Genomic DNA, 17,425 nt, shown 5'->3' on the forward strand with positions numbered 1-17,425 from the left:
CGGTTAACGATGTGTTGTTGTTGTTTTTTTAATCCTGCATTGATCGCATTCAGTCGTTGGCTAACCCCACATCGATGTCGTTAGCGGCTAGCTATGTAGCTTGTCTCGCCGCATAGTTTTGAGTGCATGCCTGCCCAAAGTGTTTTGGCAAAGGCGCAACACTTTTGAGTTATTAGCTGTTGACAATGTTACGACACCCGGCTGCACCCGGCACAGTGTCCTCTATGGCGAGGGTCAATCGACACGCAAGCTAGCTAAACTAGCCCGTCGGGTTAGCATATGTTGCTGATTTAAGATTGATGGCGGTCCAACGAAAACATTCAAAATGTTTTGCTCTTAGCTTTTCTTTGATGTGAATTGTTAGCATATTTAGGGGACGTGTCTGAAATTCCTTTTCCCATTACCGTTGGAACTTTTCTGCTTTAATAATTCAAATATACTGTTTTAGTTTGCCGCCGTTTATTTTTTTTGCCACAGCGAACCCCCCTGCCTTCCTGCCTGCTGCTGCGTCTAGACTGAAGCTACTCGATGATCAAAAACGGGTCAAATCTGTCATCATGTTTCCTACTATTTTTTTTTCTCCCTATGTGCACCGCCCAATAAATGTCAGTCTAAAGCGTGGATGAAATATGCAGGAGTGATCTTAAAAGTTGCGGATTGATGTAACATACCCGATCGGAATAGCCGCATCAAAATGTGATGCGTAGGGGATATGCGGGAGCTGACTGGCGCGTCCGTCATCCTCCACGAGACACTCCCGGAGTCGGTTTACCCGTTCTTAATAGCAAACGTATATTTGCATGCTCCTACCGGGCCGTTCGGCGTCCATTAGCATGCCATCTGCACCGCACCGAGAGGCATAGCTCATAAAGTCTCCAAAGATTCTCCACGCTTGACCTTACAGATAATACTTCCGCTCGATTTTTGAGTGCTTAATAAGTAATATTCTGCAAAAGGCCAGCAGGTATTCGGTGCAGGGAATCATTATTGAATGAGGCTCAGACCAGGTTTATGGTCCCAATTATGCCGCGCAATAAAAAGGGGTCGACGGTAGCGGCGGCGGCCGCGCGCCGCAAAGTTTCACAGAGTTTCCCAATTGCCGAGGAGAGATTAGATTGATTGGAAATGACGACGGTGAGGAGCGGGAAGATGTTACAGCCTTCTTACGTCAGCTTTTTTGATTATTTAAAGAATCTCTGGTCACATCTGAAAAAGGGAATGAAAGGTTCATCTATGGAACAAAACTGCAGCGTGCACATTTTTTTTTTTTTTGAAAAAGTACAACTCCAAGAGGCGGCGCGGTGTACGGGTGGTTAGCTAGTCTGGCTTGCAGTTCGGGGTTTGAATTTGCATGTTTTTGTGCTTGCGCGGGTTTTACGTGAGTAGTGCAGATTCCAGCCTCATTCCAAGCTACTTTGTTTTCTTTAATAACAACAAAAAATAATACTGTTGAGAATTCAGACTATTCCAAGGTGAAAAAAAATGGCTCTAAACGATTGTACGATAATTTAAACTGATCGTTGATTGATTTGATAATCGATTAATTTTGACAGCCCTGCGTAAAATTTTAAATATGTTTTATATGGACGTTTGCAGTTAAGTCGTCAAGATCGGAAAGAAGACACGCGTGTTTGTGACCACATGGATTGCGCCATGCGAGGGATGGAAAAGCAATGAGGGAGGAGAGGGCGAGTATCGGCAGGGAGGGATCGAAGGAGGAGCAGAATGGCATTATGTCTATCGGTGTGGATAATAGAATGTTGGAGCGTTTTTCTCCCAGCCTTTGTTGTCCGATCGATACGGTACTACCCGAGGGAGCTAATCTGTATTAGCAGAATTAGCCTGCTGGCTAACTTGGATGTCTCAACCAAGCGGGGTGAGGGTGGGGGAGGCGGGGGTAACCGAAACGGCGACCGACGAGATAAAGAGGCAGCAAATATTCCGCTTGAAGTTTATCACATACTGAAAAGTTTGGTGAGTCAAATGTGTGTTTATCTTCAATCTCTTCGATATTAGGGTCACGGGTTACATGCCTGCTGATGTGTTTTGCCTCAGCAGAGAAATACGCTAAAGTAGGAAAATAGGAAATTAGTGGATGCAGAAAGGATATTAAAGTAGGCACGGTCGTAGAGTCATCAAATTTTGCCGTCACGCTCCGGGCCACACGCGGTGATGTCGAGCACATTTAGCATATGGCTAATAAATAATTTAAAAAAAAGAATTCAAGATAAAAAAAATCAAATTGTGGTTCATTAAAATAATAGCACAAAAACAATATTTTTTAAAAATGTATTACAGAATTATATTCAATTAAATTATGCTTTCAAAGATGGTTGAATTGAACCAAAAATGGCTGCCTCAAAACAAAGCACAATTTCTGGGAATTTTCAGCCATTATTTTATTATTATTTTTTTTTTTACGCGAGACATGTCTACTAAATTTGTTGTTGCTAAGTGGCTTGGGGGCCTGAGTGTGTTTATCTGCGTAGATGAGTGTTTGGTGTGCCCGCCACACTCGTGCTCCATTTCCATTATTTGGAAGGATTAAGAATGAGCGGCCTGCTCGTGCTAATGAGAGGTGAAGGGAGACGGTAATTGAAACCCTCGGGACAGCGATAGAGACACACCATGAGTAGTGTTGTTGCTGCCGGTGGGGTATGTTGGTGTTTGTGGGAAAAAAAAAATGGTTTCGTTGGGGATCTTGCAGTTCTTCCCTCTCCCGAGTTTCACGTCGGGCTGTTCCACCCCAGTCAGGATCAATAAGGCGAGTGCCATCAAGCGCCTGATTTGAATTTGCATGAAGAAAAAAAAAAAAAAAAGCTCCACTCTAATCCCCCAGTCGATTGCAACACATTTCCAGCCGTTGACTGCTCGCCGCTGAATAGATATCCTGTCAGTGTTGCACGTGGACGCTCGCAGACTTTCAAGTGGAACTCGCTTGCCGTTCTTCATGGCTGCTTTATTTTGCTTGAAAATATTCACTTGATAAGTGCTTGCCACTTGGACTCCAGCCGACGTTAACAGGAAAAAAAAAATGCTTGTTGTGAGACAAATGTGCTTCATGTATAGTCCATACTCTTTATGGTAGCATTAAATTGTTCACTGCTTGAATTTCAACCATAACGTTACATCACATTCACAAAACGCCATTTTGCCTCCGCCATTTGCAGTCTATTGCGATGTCCGGCCCGTTTGGATAATACCCACTGTGGCGAGATTGTTTCAGAGCGGGGACCCCCCGCAGTCGAGTCCAGGCCACCGTGATCAGAGAGGAAAGTCGGCCTCGCCAAAAAAAAAAAAAAAAAATGTCAACGATGGCTTCCCCCGGAGACGGCCGAGAACAAGGCGAATCCGTCCGATCGAATGTCACGCAAATACACAGGCTGTGATTACTGTTGGTATAGCCCGGTTATTGACCCAGGGCGCTGTGTGATGTGCAAGTCGGCCGACGCCGTGTCGCACGAGCGTCGTGCGCTTGTATCCGAGAAGCGATTGGAAGGCCATCGAGCATTGCGCTGACCCTATCTCGGAGGCTCGGATGGCTGCGTGGCGAGATCAGAGAGGGAGCTGAGCCCACTGACTCCTACTGTGATGGAGGAAGGATGTGTGTGTGTGTGTGTGTGTGTGTGTTTAGAGACAAGATGACATAGCCCAGAGCCCCTCTGCAGTCGAGTCCAAATGATAAGAGAGGAAAAAGCTGCAGCGATGGGCAGCTCCACAGATGGTCACCAAGTGTCCAATACACACACATTTTCAAAAGTCTTATGCAAAAAAAGTCCCAGTTACTTAAAACTGACTTTAAAGCAAGGTGATTCTACCTGTCATTTGAATAATTTAAAAGATAAGACTTTTTTTTTTAATGTGTATTTTTTTTTTTTTTTTATTCTTTTGTTCCCAAATCCCGTTAATGGACCAAAACCAATAACGTGCTAATCTGACTCTCATTATTTGAACTCCTCGTGACTGCAGCCCCAAGCCAATTTATTTGCCGAGTAAAGATGTAAATCTTTTCTTTCGGGCGGGTGGGTGACAGGGGACGGCGTTTAATTATCCCCAAAAATATGTTATGGTTAAAAAAGACTGCGGAAAATGTGAGGAAAATGTAAATAGTGACAGTTCATTAGTGGTGTGTTGCGTCACACTCTGATGAAAACCTCAAATCTACTGTGACCGCCATAATTATTGGCACCCCTGGTAAAGATGTGTTAAAAACCATAAAATATATTTTTTTAAATTACAGAAGTAGGCTATAATTCACCAGACACAGAATCAAGCTCCTCCCATCATGCTCAGTCCCCAGACCTCAACCCCATTGAAAATCTGTGGCGTGAAAATGCAGAGGATATACGTAAATTAATTTTCATTCCATATTATTTATATTGTTTATTGTTTTTTTTTTTTGTATTTCAAAGTTGCAGTTTCAATTTAGCCTTAAGTTGAAACTTTGGAAACTGAGTTGATGGTAGACACCTGGACATCTCTTTTGTTAGCGTTAGCCTTGTTGCTAATGTCGCTCCTTGAGGATATCTCTCTGTTAGCGTTAGCCTTGTTGCTAATGTCACTCTTTAACGTTGCGTGCTACATAAGACATTTACTTACCATCACAATTGACTTGAAAAGTATATAACGCCTGTAGGTGGAGCCTGGGAGCAAGTGAGGGCTATGTGGGGGGTAAAACAGCTACTTAAAGCCCCCCCCCTGCCCCCAGCAGCGCTATCTAAATCCTTACGCAGGTTAATCCAACTCTGACCTCCTCCAGTTCTCACTGACCGATCGTATCGCCTTCTCGTCCTCGCCTCCCCCCCTTGCCACCTTAGAGCTCACAATCTGCTTCTCCGTCTATCCCCTTTTTAGTCTTTATCGCTCGCCGATGCACGTTTGAGCCTACCTTGATGTCTGTCCTCACCCCTCGCACCCCAAAGTGGCCTTAAGGAGATTTTCAAGCCAATTGGGCTGCAGCCGGATTGACGGATAAAGTCCTTGTTTACCGCCACATGGAGCACTTTAGGCTTTTTCCGGCGTTTATTTGGGGAATGAAGGAGGTGGGGACATTTGGCAGAAAGGGAGGGGAAATCGGGCTCACAAAAAGGTGACCCCAAGCGTCGGCGTCCCCAAAGGAAGCCATCGCCGAACGTGGCCGCACCCCTCGGGCAAGGTAGCAGCGATGAATGATTGGGGACGCTTTAGCTCTGTACACGCAAAAGTCGTTTTACTGTTAAGCAGCCCAATTAAATCTATTTTCATCATTTATAACCCTCGCTGGGTGACAAAGAGAAATGACAGTTTGGTATTGGAGCGCGTGTGCGGCTATTTTGGCATTTAAAACCAAATGCAAATGAGAGGGTTGCCTTGACGTCTTCATTTTTCTTGTTTTAATAATGCCACCAAATTGTGTCGTAAGAGTTCTTGCGTTCCTCCATGCAATTCATTTTCACATCTTGCGTCTTTATACTATTCTGGCTGTCAAGAAGGACGCGGATTCAGCAGCTGAAAGTGGTCATAAATGTTTGCTGGGGGATTTGGGAAGACTTTAAAAATGTTTTGAGGCTTTCATGCTATTGATGGGGGGTCATTTAAACGGAACGCAGGAAATAATCTGTCACTTTATTTACCTCACCACTGCATTTTTTTTTTTTTCAGGGAAATTCATATGAATGACTCACTTTGCACTTTAGCTTCAAAACAACTTTTTCCCTGAACGGTTCTAAAATGGTTTTTGGAAAGGATTTTTCTTTAATGATTGGTAGGTTTAAATCGAATTGAATGATGTGGGGTTCCTCAAGGGTCAATCCTTGAACCTCTGTTGTTAGATCAAATTTTCCACAATCCAAAAAGTGATAGATGATACGCAGTTTCAAAAAAGATGCCGTGAGTAACCAGATCAACCAAAATTTCCTTCAAACTACACCAAAATAAAATTTCGTAATTATTTTTAGCAATAATGGACAGATGATTGGTCTTGTGATTCCTCAAAAGAGCATCAAACAGCTGCAGCTCGAGTTCTTACCACAACAAAGATCAGAACAATAATTCTCCGGTCCTTAAAACTTCACACTGGCTCCCGGTCGGCTCTAGAATAGATTTTAAAATGATTCTACTTACCGGTCTATAAATCATTGACTGGAAACGAAATACTCATGGAATATAAACCCAACAGGATTTTGAGGTCTGCCGACTCGGGTCAATTAGTAAAGCAAACATGCTGCGTCAGCATTTTGCTGTTATGCTCCACGCAAATGCGGAACTGAAGGGTCTTCCGTTGGGGGGAGGGCGAGGGGATTCTCATGCGTGCACGGCTCGCGTGTGAGCCCTGCTAATTGCGCGGCGACTTGAATGTCTGATGCATTATGCATCGTCCGCATACATCCAGTAGATCGCCCGCCGCACGCCGCCTTAAAAGGCTGCGAGCCTATATAGACAAATCATGGCCGTGCCGTGTAAAGCTTCCCTCGCCTGCTGCATGGAAAAGGCCTGGCGCCTCGGGGTACTCCCTCTTTCCTTTCTTTCCGCTGCAATCCCACTCTCCATTGATCTCCGTGCAGGTGGGCTGTTTTTAAAGACAACTCTTTGCTAGCTTTAAATCATTTATAACCACCTGCTCTTTTGGCGTGGGTTAGACACGATACTTTTTTTGCATGGTGAAGCACCAGGAAGATGATGCAATCTCGGAATAGGAATCCCTCCACTGCCTGACAGGCAAAATCCAGGTTCAAAGTTCGTTCCATATGAGTGCAAAGGTGGAGATGGACCATCCATTAAAAACCTTGTCAAAATCCTTCTCGGTTCCCAATAGAGGTTCCCAAAGTAGGGCATGGTTCTCACTTAGGTGTGACCAGCTACCTTTTGACAACAGACCCCCAAGCCTTGTGAATCAGGTCAATCCATTTCCTGGGTAGCGTACGTGGGAGGGTTTCCCCATAAGTGCCAATTAGCGTCTCAAGGTATAGCGATAGCAATTCGAGAAACGTCTTCTGTAGAAGTCTGGATGTGTCGACTCCGCTCCCGAGGCTTCAATTTCTTTTTCGGGGGTCTGTTCGTTGCCGTGGGTCGCCTTAATATTCATTGTGTTTTAAAGTTGCTCTTCTAAACGTTTCCTTTTTTTTTGCCTCCCCCGTCTCCCCGACTATTCCTGTCAGAGTGTTTTGGAACACGGAGTCTTGCCGAGCATTCAATCTTTCATGGCGCCGTCACTTTTCAGCGCCGCTTTGACACTCCACTCAGTCAGAGCGAGCGAGGGATCGCCACGCTTCCTTTTTCTCCTCGCCATCAAAAGCGGGACGCAAATAGGTGAACCGGTTCGGAATTTGTCGACTTGGGACTAGGCGGGCTTTAAACCGGAGCGGCTCTATGATGAAGTAGATACTAAAAACACACACACACACACACATACTATATTACCAGTAAATGTCAGCCTCTTTGATATTCCGATGGTTCCCCCTGATTTTCTCTAAGTAGATGACGCATCATCCTTGCAAATGAGAAGTTTTTGAAGCACACGCGCTGCAAAAGTGGAGGCGGTGGGGGGAGGGGGGGTCACTTTAGGCCACTTAGTGGGCAGGCGTGTGCGTGAGGTTTAAATGAGAGACGAACGCTATCGCACAAGATGCTGGAGAATTCCGAAATGGGAGAGTTGTCGGGAGCAAAGGAGGAAAACAGCTTTAAAAATTAACTTGCAACTCGGCTTTCGATTAAATACTATAAAAGAGGGCTTATTACATAAATAGTGAAACCGGGATGTAAATGAGCACTGTGGAAACCGCAGTTAATTTCCAGCCCACCAAGGATGCACTGAGTCTCACCTACTTGATATGATCAAATATTTAAGATATTCTAATTACAGTTCATGGATGTAAATTATTCGATTTTTTTTGTTTTATTCATTTATTGTATTTTGGCAAATGCGTTTTCTATCCAGAAAACGACTTTTCAATCGTGTCTCAGCATTTAATTGGAAACAAGCTGTGTGTGGTAGTAGTAGTAGTAATAATAATAATAATAATAATAATAATAATAATAAATAGCTAAATAAATAAATAAATAAATAAATAAATAAATTCCACCTGCATGCCAGGCACTTAATAACATAACATATATGATGGGAACAAAAATACAAATTAGTTTTTGGAACTTAAAGTACCAAAAAGTTTAACTATAGCATTTGAGTTTAATTAACAGTCCGAAGCACGGCATGATGTCTCCTGGCCTTGTCTGTCATGCAGCGCTGCAAGGACTTGCTTTGATTGTTTGGCCCAAAGCATGTCCCATGCATATAAATAATGCAAAGAACAACACGGCCGACGTTGTATTTTGGTTTTTTTTGTAGAAAGGCATCTTTTTAATTGTGACTTTATGACCTGGCATAGTTTTACAATTCTACGCATGCATAATTGATCCACCGTGTTAACAGTCATTGGTCAAAGGCGAACCTGCTACTTTTTTTGCATTGTTATTTTGGGGCTTTGTTATGTTACGCTACAAATTATAATTTGTTGAAAACCACATAGTAACAAGAAATTTGGTCGGAAGGTCTATCATGAGTAGAGACGTAAAAAAAAGTTCCTCAAGCCATTTGTGACCATCTATGCTAGTAACGTATACGGCCTGACTGACATTTACGTTTTCGTCGGATGGATGGACGAATGGATAGATGCAAGCAAGGATGGACGAGTAGATGCACGGACGGATCCATCGATCCCTGGTCTTCAATTTTGCAGTCCGTTCACCGCTCACCTGTACCATAACTGTTCTATGCCAAGCTGATCTGCTGCTAAATAGACTTCACATTTCCTTCTCTCTGTCTGTCCACATCGCCCGTCTACCCTTTGCTGCCATTCAGCCCCCCCCCCCCCCCTCCCCTGTTTTATCTCGTTCCATGCTGCTGGATTCCCCCCTTCTGTCTCTCTTCATTCCTCCCGTTCTCCAGGCGAGCAGCGAGCGGCAGTGCCAGTGATTAGGAGGTGTTAGAAAGAATGGACGTGCTGTTCCCATAAAGCGCTCGCCGCTGTCAACACCAGCTTTGGTGGAATGGAATCAGATTAAAAAAAAAAAAAAAACACACACACAGAGTGCATGTGTGTGTGTGCACTCGCAAGCAGGATGGGGTGGACGGGGGGTCAATTAAGAGTGGAGCACGCCGGCACTATTGAGACACATGACTCTCTTGCCTACAACTGTAAAGTCTGTTTGCCCTTCAGATGAACTTTGGCTCACTTGAGCGCCGCAGAGATGAGATGGAGGAAAAAGAGGGGATTGAAAAAGACGGCAGAAATACTGAGTGCTGAAATGAACACCTTGACCCTCAACTAGCCCTCCTTCCTCTCTTCATGCTCTCACGTAAATATTTGGCAATGCACGCCGGCCGGGCGATGACACCGTTTGGCACTAGAGCGGGATACCGGCGGATGCGCTAAGAGCAGTCGGGAAGAGTCAAGCAGGCAAAAAGGAAGGCAAAAGTTCCAACGTCCTTGGTGGACGCCTGCTGTGAGACGTTTCCCCTATTACATCAGCAAGTCTCATTCTTAGCAGGCTGCCTTGCGTCCAAATGGACAGAAATTACAAAGGCTCTCAGTAAAAGTTTCTCTCTCTCTCTCTCTCTCTCTCTCTCTCTCTCTCTCTCTCTCTCTCTCTCTCTCTCTCTCTCTCTCTCTCTCTATCTATCTATCTATCTATCTATCTATCTATCTATCTATCTATCTATCTATCTATCTATCTATCCATCCATCCATCCATCCATCCATCCATCCATCCATCCATCCATCCATCCATCCATCCATCCATCCATCCATCCATCCATCCATCCATCCATCCATCCATCCATCCATCCATCCATCCATCCATCCATCCATCCATCCATCCATCCATCCATCCATCCATCCAACCATCCATCCATCCATCCATCCATCCATCCATCCATCCATCCATCCATCCATCCATCCATCCATCCATCCATCCATCCATCCATCCATCCATCCATCCATCCATCCATCCATCCATCCATCCATCCATCCATCCATCCATCCATCATCTTATCCTATCTATCCTATCTACCTATCTCGCGCTCTCGCTTTCTCTCCCTGTCTGTCTGATAGCTAGCTAGCTAGATAGATAGCTAGCTCTATCTCTCTCTTTTTCTCGCTCTCTCTTATTTGCTCTTTTTCTCATTCTCATTCTCTCTCTCTCTATCTATCTAGCACCTAGCTAGCTAGTGTCTCGCTAGCTAATGTCTAGCTAGCGAGACACTAGCTACCTAATGTCTAGCTTGTGTCTCGCTAGCTAACAAGCTAGCTGTAAGTCAAGTGACTGCGCGTGGGCCAAGCATGGCAACAAGTTTGATGAAAACAAAAGACAAATTTTTAATTCACAAGGTTAGACCGCGAGGATATTGTAGTCACTGCGTTTATTGTGGAAATCATCGCTGTTCTATTTACCGGCAGCCGATTGGCCGTGTCACCCAAAGTCGGCGTTGTCAGTGGGAACACGACTTCAACTCCATTTCCAGCACCGCCAGTTTAATTGTGTGCCTTTTTGCTTTGCGCTCACGCAGCACAGTGATTTGCCGTCACTAATCTGGCATCACAAGTCGGCGGTCCTGCGATGCGGCTTATGTTCTCCTCGCTGGCGTCGCGGGATGCTCGCTTTTTCCTCTCCCTTTTGCGCCTCGCCAAAATAAACCGAGGCCATAAACGCTCGCATTGTTCCTCCGACTAATTACAAGGCAGTCGGCGCTCAACCTTCATTTAATAGCGACAGGAATAACAGTGAGATAGAAAATCACAGTGCTCATTTGGAAAACACGGTGATACAAAAGGGAGTTAATTAGGACATAAGAGCGAGGAATTGGTGGTGTGGGGGGGGGGGATTAAAACAAAAGGCACACATCAAACCCGCCCGCTCGCTTGAAAAGGTCAACCGATGAAGGCTCGGGATGCCATTTTGACACTTCTGACAAACTGGTCATTCTTTGTAGAAATCTCTTGTCCACGCTAACAGGCTTTTTCCGTTTGTCTTATTGAAAGCTAGCATCGATTGAGCATCTCGTAGCCTCGCATTGGACGCAAAGACGATTCTTGCAAATTGCATGTGGGCAGAGCACGCTAGTGAAATTTGATGATTGGCCATAAAACTCATCTCCGCAAGGGCAGAACCAGTTTTGCTTAGCAACATCCCGAAAGGATATCTCGCCATTAAAACCTGCTCGTGTTTTTACTAATTGATCCGTCTGCTGACCTGTGCGTGTTTCCCGATGAATGACGTGCGAAAAGAAGAAGCCTGCGTAAACATGCAAAGCTAAAGTGCTGCGTTTGCCGTGCTCTCCGGATCAATTATTCAAGCGGACAAATAGCTACAGGCTGCCTGCTGTTTTGGCCAATTACAAACGGGCACACTGCAGGGCTAAACAGGGCGCCTTTGCTTTCCGCCCGGGGCGCTTCTCCCGAAACGCATCCTTCCCTTCTCGGCCCGTGTCGATCTTTACTCCCTTCCCTCCCGTTTCTTCCATAGGTGATATTTTGGCCCCGTCATGACATTTTGGCCAGCGTACCTCCCAGGCCTGTATTTACAGCAGCTGCCTCGTCGTGCGGGCAGCGCGTCTGACATTCTCATGCACAACAACGGTAAAGTCGGCGGCTCGGATTTCAACAACGCCCCCGGAGAGCAAAACACGCCCGTCGGCTTTAACGGCGTTGGCCGGTCACGTTTGACGCTGTTGTAAAACAATCCCATAAAACCTTTCACCGCATAACAGCGTATGTAAATATTCATGTGTCACTGCGGTACACTGATTAATACAAACGTAAAACATGTTTTAATTACGGAGCATCACCTTTTGTTTACTCGATACCATGCGGCACTTTGTATTTTTAGCGCATTGTAGTTTGATTTCTTTGGTTTAAATGGTTTAAAATTTAACAAAACTAAATTTTAATTAGCTTTTTTGTGCGTTTGGGCTTAGTGTTACAAAATAGCTAACGCTGGACGGGTTAGCTTGAACGCTTCTCCTTCTTGTTAGCTAGCTGACGAGATCATGTGACAGACTACAGCTAGAACATTTGTGTTTGGCTCCGTTCATTGTAACTCAATGAATTCTTTCACCATTTTGACATTTGGGGCTTTCACTGCCATCGACGAGAATAGACGTCAATCAGTAAAAGCTCGACATATTGATACGTGTTGTGTTTCTTGTTTCTAAACAATCTTAAGCCCCTGTAGCATTTCAAAAATGTTTTGCGCAGCTTATCAACTTGTTTTGCGTTTGAACTGACAACCGTTCAATACAAACATTTGTGTTTCTATCATAGAAAGTGGACTTGCGCTAACAGATAGCTTGTAAACAAAACGCCACCATCATCTAACCTGCAAATTATAATTTGATTATGAATCAGCCTGAGTGAACAAATTACCAGCCATTTCTGCACAGCTCCATCTATCTGCTACCTTCCTCCCATCTCTAACACCAGTTGCGGCGCATGCTAGATTAGCATAAAGGCCCCACCGCGCACCGTGTCATTTTCATCACCCTGCGAAGAGGTGGGAGATTGGGGGTGTCGGTATCTCCGCGTGGTGTGGGGGTGCAAACGCCTTTTCGTGAATAATCACAATGGAGTGATGTTGTCTAAACGGCGGAGCTTGTGATCACTATTGATTCCGCCTGTCCTCCTCTTGCACGCCAATGCGCCGAGATTTACACAAGATGAAATTTCTGATGTGACGAGCCAGCGACGGGAGGAGGGGGGGAGGAACGCTTGCCTTCCCCCTCACGTCCGGTACCGTACGCTGGTGTAATTGGCTGTTGTTCCTCCACCTCCACGTGGGTGTGGGTGTCTGTGTGCATGTGAGCCCTCGTCACTTCACTATGATGTTTGCATGGGGCCCGCTTCTAGTGACGTCCAGGGGATGCCAAACAGCCCCGTTAGCCAATAAATCAGCAAGACTGAGGCCACCGTGGACTCCGGACCCCCCCCCCTGCGAACACATCATGACTCTGCATGAATGAACAGCCAAAACATCTCCTGTCCTACATTTTTTGTGTTTTTGTTCTGGAGAAAATGTCTTATTATTGGGTATAAACTGTGACAATTACGGTGCATTCATTAGCATCGGAGCGCTACATCCTGCGGCGCCCCAAATTGCTACAAAGTCCTCCACAGGAGATTTAATTACATGCACTCTCTTTTTTGCAATATTTTTGTATTCTTATTTTTTTTCGTTGATGCTAATTACCGCTGCATGTTAGCCCACTGTGGGTGAATGCGCTGTAAATGAGAAATGACTAATTGCCCCTCCCCCTCGTTGGCCACTCAATGTCTTTCAATGGGCCCTCATTGACTCCACTAGTCTCAGTCTACCGGTCGGGTAGACGATCCTTCCTGTCGTGCGGTAATGAGTAACCTTTAGTGGTCAAGGGGTCAAGAACCTGTTGTTTGTGTTGGATAAACTCAACACAAAGGTTAATGACTGATCAAACCAACGCCAGTCCTGGCAGAACCAGACGTCTCCGTGTTTCACTGCGCTCCAAAAACACACCCGCAGCATTTGTCCCGACTGCCAAATGAAGCGTGACGGGGAATTCTGACTGTTAAAGCAACAATACGCAACAACTGTACCTGAGAGGGATCGTTTGACGTCTGTAGTCACGTTGGGTTAGGAATAGTCTCGTATGTTGCATGGAAAAAAACAAGGCTTGAAAAATGAAATGGAATGAGTACTGGATGACAAAATTATTTTCATTTCAATTTTATTTCGAGCTTAAAAACAGGAAAAAATATCAGTAAAATATAAAAGGAAAAAAATCTGCCAAAGGTACATGAAAATTTGACTTGGTCTAAAAAAATAAATAACTATTGTCTTAAAACAATTACCTGTAGCTTTACAATTTTTAATTTTATGATAACTCACGACCAGTTATAAAATCTTGATCATAAATTAAAAAACCTTGGCAAGATTTTTAACAAAATAAATAATTGAAGCTGCCTGATAAGAAAAAATACTTTGAGCAAGCATATTTTCCTGCCATTGAAAACATAACCATTGTGGACCAACAGCGTCTCTTGATAAATTCCCACTCCGTTTGATGTTTATAACTTTTTGCACGTAAAAAAATGTGGACAATGGGATTCAACTATTTGAATTCTTGTTGCCCGAGTGGGAGGGTGCATGGTGCGTTCCCCCAATGCGTCAGAGTTGAATATGCATTCGTTGGGACTACAAAGAGAACAATTCTATCGCTGTCATGTCTAATAATAGCTCAATTAGCATAGCCTTCAGGGCTCTATCTATGGGGAGTGCGTGTCGGCATGCGCGGCGTGATATCGGCTCATTGAAATAACGGGACGCGGCGGGCCTATCCGTAAAGCTCACGTGTGGCGCGTTCCTTTCCCACCATCTTCGCGTGTGGAGTTTTTCCGAACAATGGCGACGCTGTTAGCCAAAGCGGGGGACGCTTGTGCGTCATTTACGCTCATTCTCTGCAAAGTGCGTGATCTGATGAAAGTTAGCTCAATCCCGAGCTTATCAAGCTCGGGCCACCGAAAGGCCTTTGTCACATTTGGAGATGCCCCGTCCTGATGGAGTACTTTTCTCGGCCGCCGCCTTCTTCAAACAAATCAATACGCCCGTCGTTTAGCCGTTCATAGGAAAGATTACAGAGAAATGGCTATTAAGGGCTTAGCCTCTATCACTTCTCCCATCTCAAAGCCACTTATAGACTGGCGGCGGCATTGGGTTGGGATCGCCGACCCGGTGTCAACCTGCAGAGGTTGTCAGAGCGCCACTTTGATGGGGACACATTCTTAGGACGGTCAAGAATGGACAAGGGCGAGAAAAGAAAAAGAGCCATTTGACAAATTGTCTTCTGGCACTTAATGGACGTTTTTGCTGAGTCACTGGACGCGTAAGTGACTGTGACTTTAAAAAAACATGAGGGGGGGGGGGCTGGAATGGGGAGCAGTTTACCCGGCTGTCCGAAAAACGGCTACGATGTTCGTGTGTTCTTTCCTGTTGATGGAAATTCAAAATTCCTGCAAAGCCAACAAACTTTTGGGGCTAAAGTCCAACATGAGACAGTTCAGTTATTGTCGCCGGGTTGCAGTAGAGAGAAAAAATTAGACCTCACAGCCAATCAGTCCTTTGCTTGTCCAATTATCAATTGCATGGAATCCATTATGAATGAATTTAGTACTAAAAAGGAAATTTCCATATACCGTATTTTCCGCACTATAAGGTGCACCTAAAAACCTCAAATTTTCTCAAAAGCCGACAGTTCGCCTTATAATCAGGTGCGCCTTATATATGGACCAATATTGAGCCGCTACAGCAGTCCAAAGTCCGGCCCACGGGCCAAATGTATATATCTTATATATGGACAAATTTTTAAAATGAGCCATTCATTGAAGGTGCGCCTTATAATCCGATTCGCCTTATATATGGACAAATTTTTCAAATGGGCCATTTATTCAAGGTGCGCCTTATAATCCGGTGCGCCTTATAGTGCGGAAAATACGGTAATCCAGTTTTACTTTCAGAAACTTCGAAGGATTATATTTGTTTGGAAGAGGTTCACATTTGCACAAGCAATCGGGCGCTACTTGAATGACACGCAACGCAATACAGTTCAAATTATTTTGTTCACTCCAATGGCGTCTCCCAATTACAATTTCCAAACGGTCCTCCTCACTATTAATCAGCGGCATCTCCATCTTGCTCTTAAAATAGTCACAATCTTAACTCCTTCCGCTGTGTGCGGCTCTCAATTTCAAATGAAATAACACTGTGGGGCCTTTTTCGGGGGGAAAATCACATGCTAATCAGCTCATTGTCTTTCCCATCTTGTCACTGGCATTTTGGGAACTAAGGTATACACATGGAGGCTTTCTGCAGACGTGTGTGTGTGTGTGTGAGAGAGAGAGAGATTTAAAGGCAAGAGAGAATAAGTGTGACATGAATACATCAGTAGCAGCCAGCCAGGCTCCATCCACGTGCCAGCCATGATTATTTCTACAATAACATTCCGTAGCATTTTCATCCAGCAATATAGTGCAAGACTATGGAAAATTGTGCCCTGGAGCTGTACACCTCGCCAGTGTTACGCCACCGCCGTTTAAGGCTTGGTGTGGCAGACTTTTATTGGCACTTTCACAGGGAAAGTGAAAGAATATCGTCCTTTTTTTTTTTTTTTTGATAACGGCCCGAGTGCCTTTGATATTGCCGGATTTAAAGCTACATCCGGGATGATGCTGAGCTTTTCCAGCAGGCCTGACAAGCTTTCTTTAAAAGTGGACATTTCGATGAGTCAGGGTGAGGGCGGAGGGGTGGGGGTGGGGGTCTGAATCTTGTTTTTGTTTTGTGAACAGAAATCCAGTGGTGATTTGATTTCTATTTACCGTGTTTTCCCCGAATAGGCGCTTGAGTTAGTCGTCAAAACGATTCCAAGCTCACTGTTAGTCGAGTCCCTCCTTCCTCAGCGAGTCTCATTGTTTCACCAATAACACGTTTGCTCTGGTAAGGACAGCTGCTTGGCCCAGAAGGTGTGAAATATGGGATACCTTTTATAGCACATTACCCTCCTTTTTTCCTGGAAGAAGAAGAAGCTCCCAAAAGCAGAAGGGCCAAAACAGAAGGCAGACAGGCAGGCAATTTAAAAAAAGGCTCTTGGAATCTTCTCGTCGATAGCCTCTCATTGAGCAGTTTTCTTAATTGATTGAGGGAGAGGAGAGCTAATATTTGTCATTTTGACACATCCATTATGGCAACGTAGCCCTGTCCACTGGAGCTTCAGGAGTGTCAATAAATGAGAATGGATTTCGGGTGACGGTGACAAGCATCTGAGGACCTCTCGCCTACTGTAGTAATAGGATCATTTCGAAATAGGAATAATCACCGGCCGTGCTCTCCTTTTCAGATAAAGCCAGACGCTCGTATCGTTGGAGCTATTCCAAATGCCTTACATTCCGTTACGGCAAAGATGACATTCCGGTATTTATTGGTTGACTAACTTGCCAGGGTGTCACGTTCTATTTTAGATGCAAAACAGTCAGGGGGGGGGGGGGATTTTAAAATTGACTATTGTGAGTCTTATGACCGACCACCTGCCGTTAAAACGACGAGACCGTCGAGCACCGTGACTCGTCCGTCGATCTTCCGGATGGAGTTTAAAAAGTTTAAACCCCATTTTTTTTTTTTCCTCAGTGCCAAATTGAAGAGCATCAATACGGACGGGATGGAAAAAGTGGGCAAAGTTTGCAGACTTTCCCAAATCTGACAGCGGCCCTTTCTAAACGCCTCTCGGTGGAATCGTCCGTCGATACGGTCAGTCCTCATTCGATTAGAGCTCGCCTCATCCTCGGCTTGTACTCGGATTAAGCGGACAGCGTACACGCAGCCGAAGTTTTTGCCGTATTCCAGCCGCCGCTTGTCAGTATGCGCCGGGCGG

General features: G+C 44.9%; 1 protein-coding gene across 4 annotated transcripts in view; it reads left to right on the top strand.

The window, feature by feature from the left end:
* The window catches only part of ppargc1a (peroxisome proliferator-activated receptor gamma, coactivator 1 alpha), a 146,830-nt gene that overhangs the window by 85,082 nt on the left and 44,323 nt on the right, over window positions 1-17,425 (top strand). For 3 of the 4 annotated variants that reach the window (XM_049735224.2, XM_049735250.2, XM_049735240.2), the window contains exon 3: window positions 17,182-17,301. The exons of the other annotated variant lie outside the window; for it this stretch is intronic. In XM_049735224.2, coding sequence (XP_049591181.1) covers window positions 17,182-17,301 — 120 coding nt within the window. The remainder of the gene's footprint in view (window positions 1-17,181; window positions 17,302-17,425) is intronic. 4 annotated transcript variants of the gene reach the window in all.

This window comes from Syngnathus scovelli, chromosome 1, assembly GCF_024217435.2.
Source record: "Syngnathus scovelli strain Florida chromosome 1, RoL_Ssco_1.2, whole genome shotgun sequence".
In the NCBI taxonomy this organism is placed as follows: Eukaryota; Metazoa; Chordata; class Actinopteri; order Syngnathiformes; family Syngnathidae; genus Syngnathus; species Syngnathus scovelli.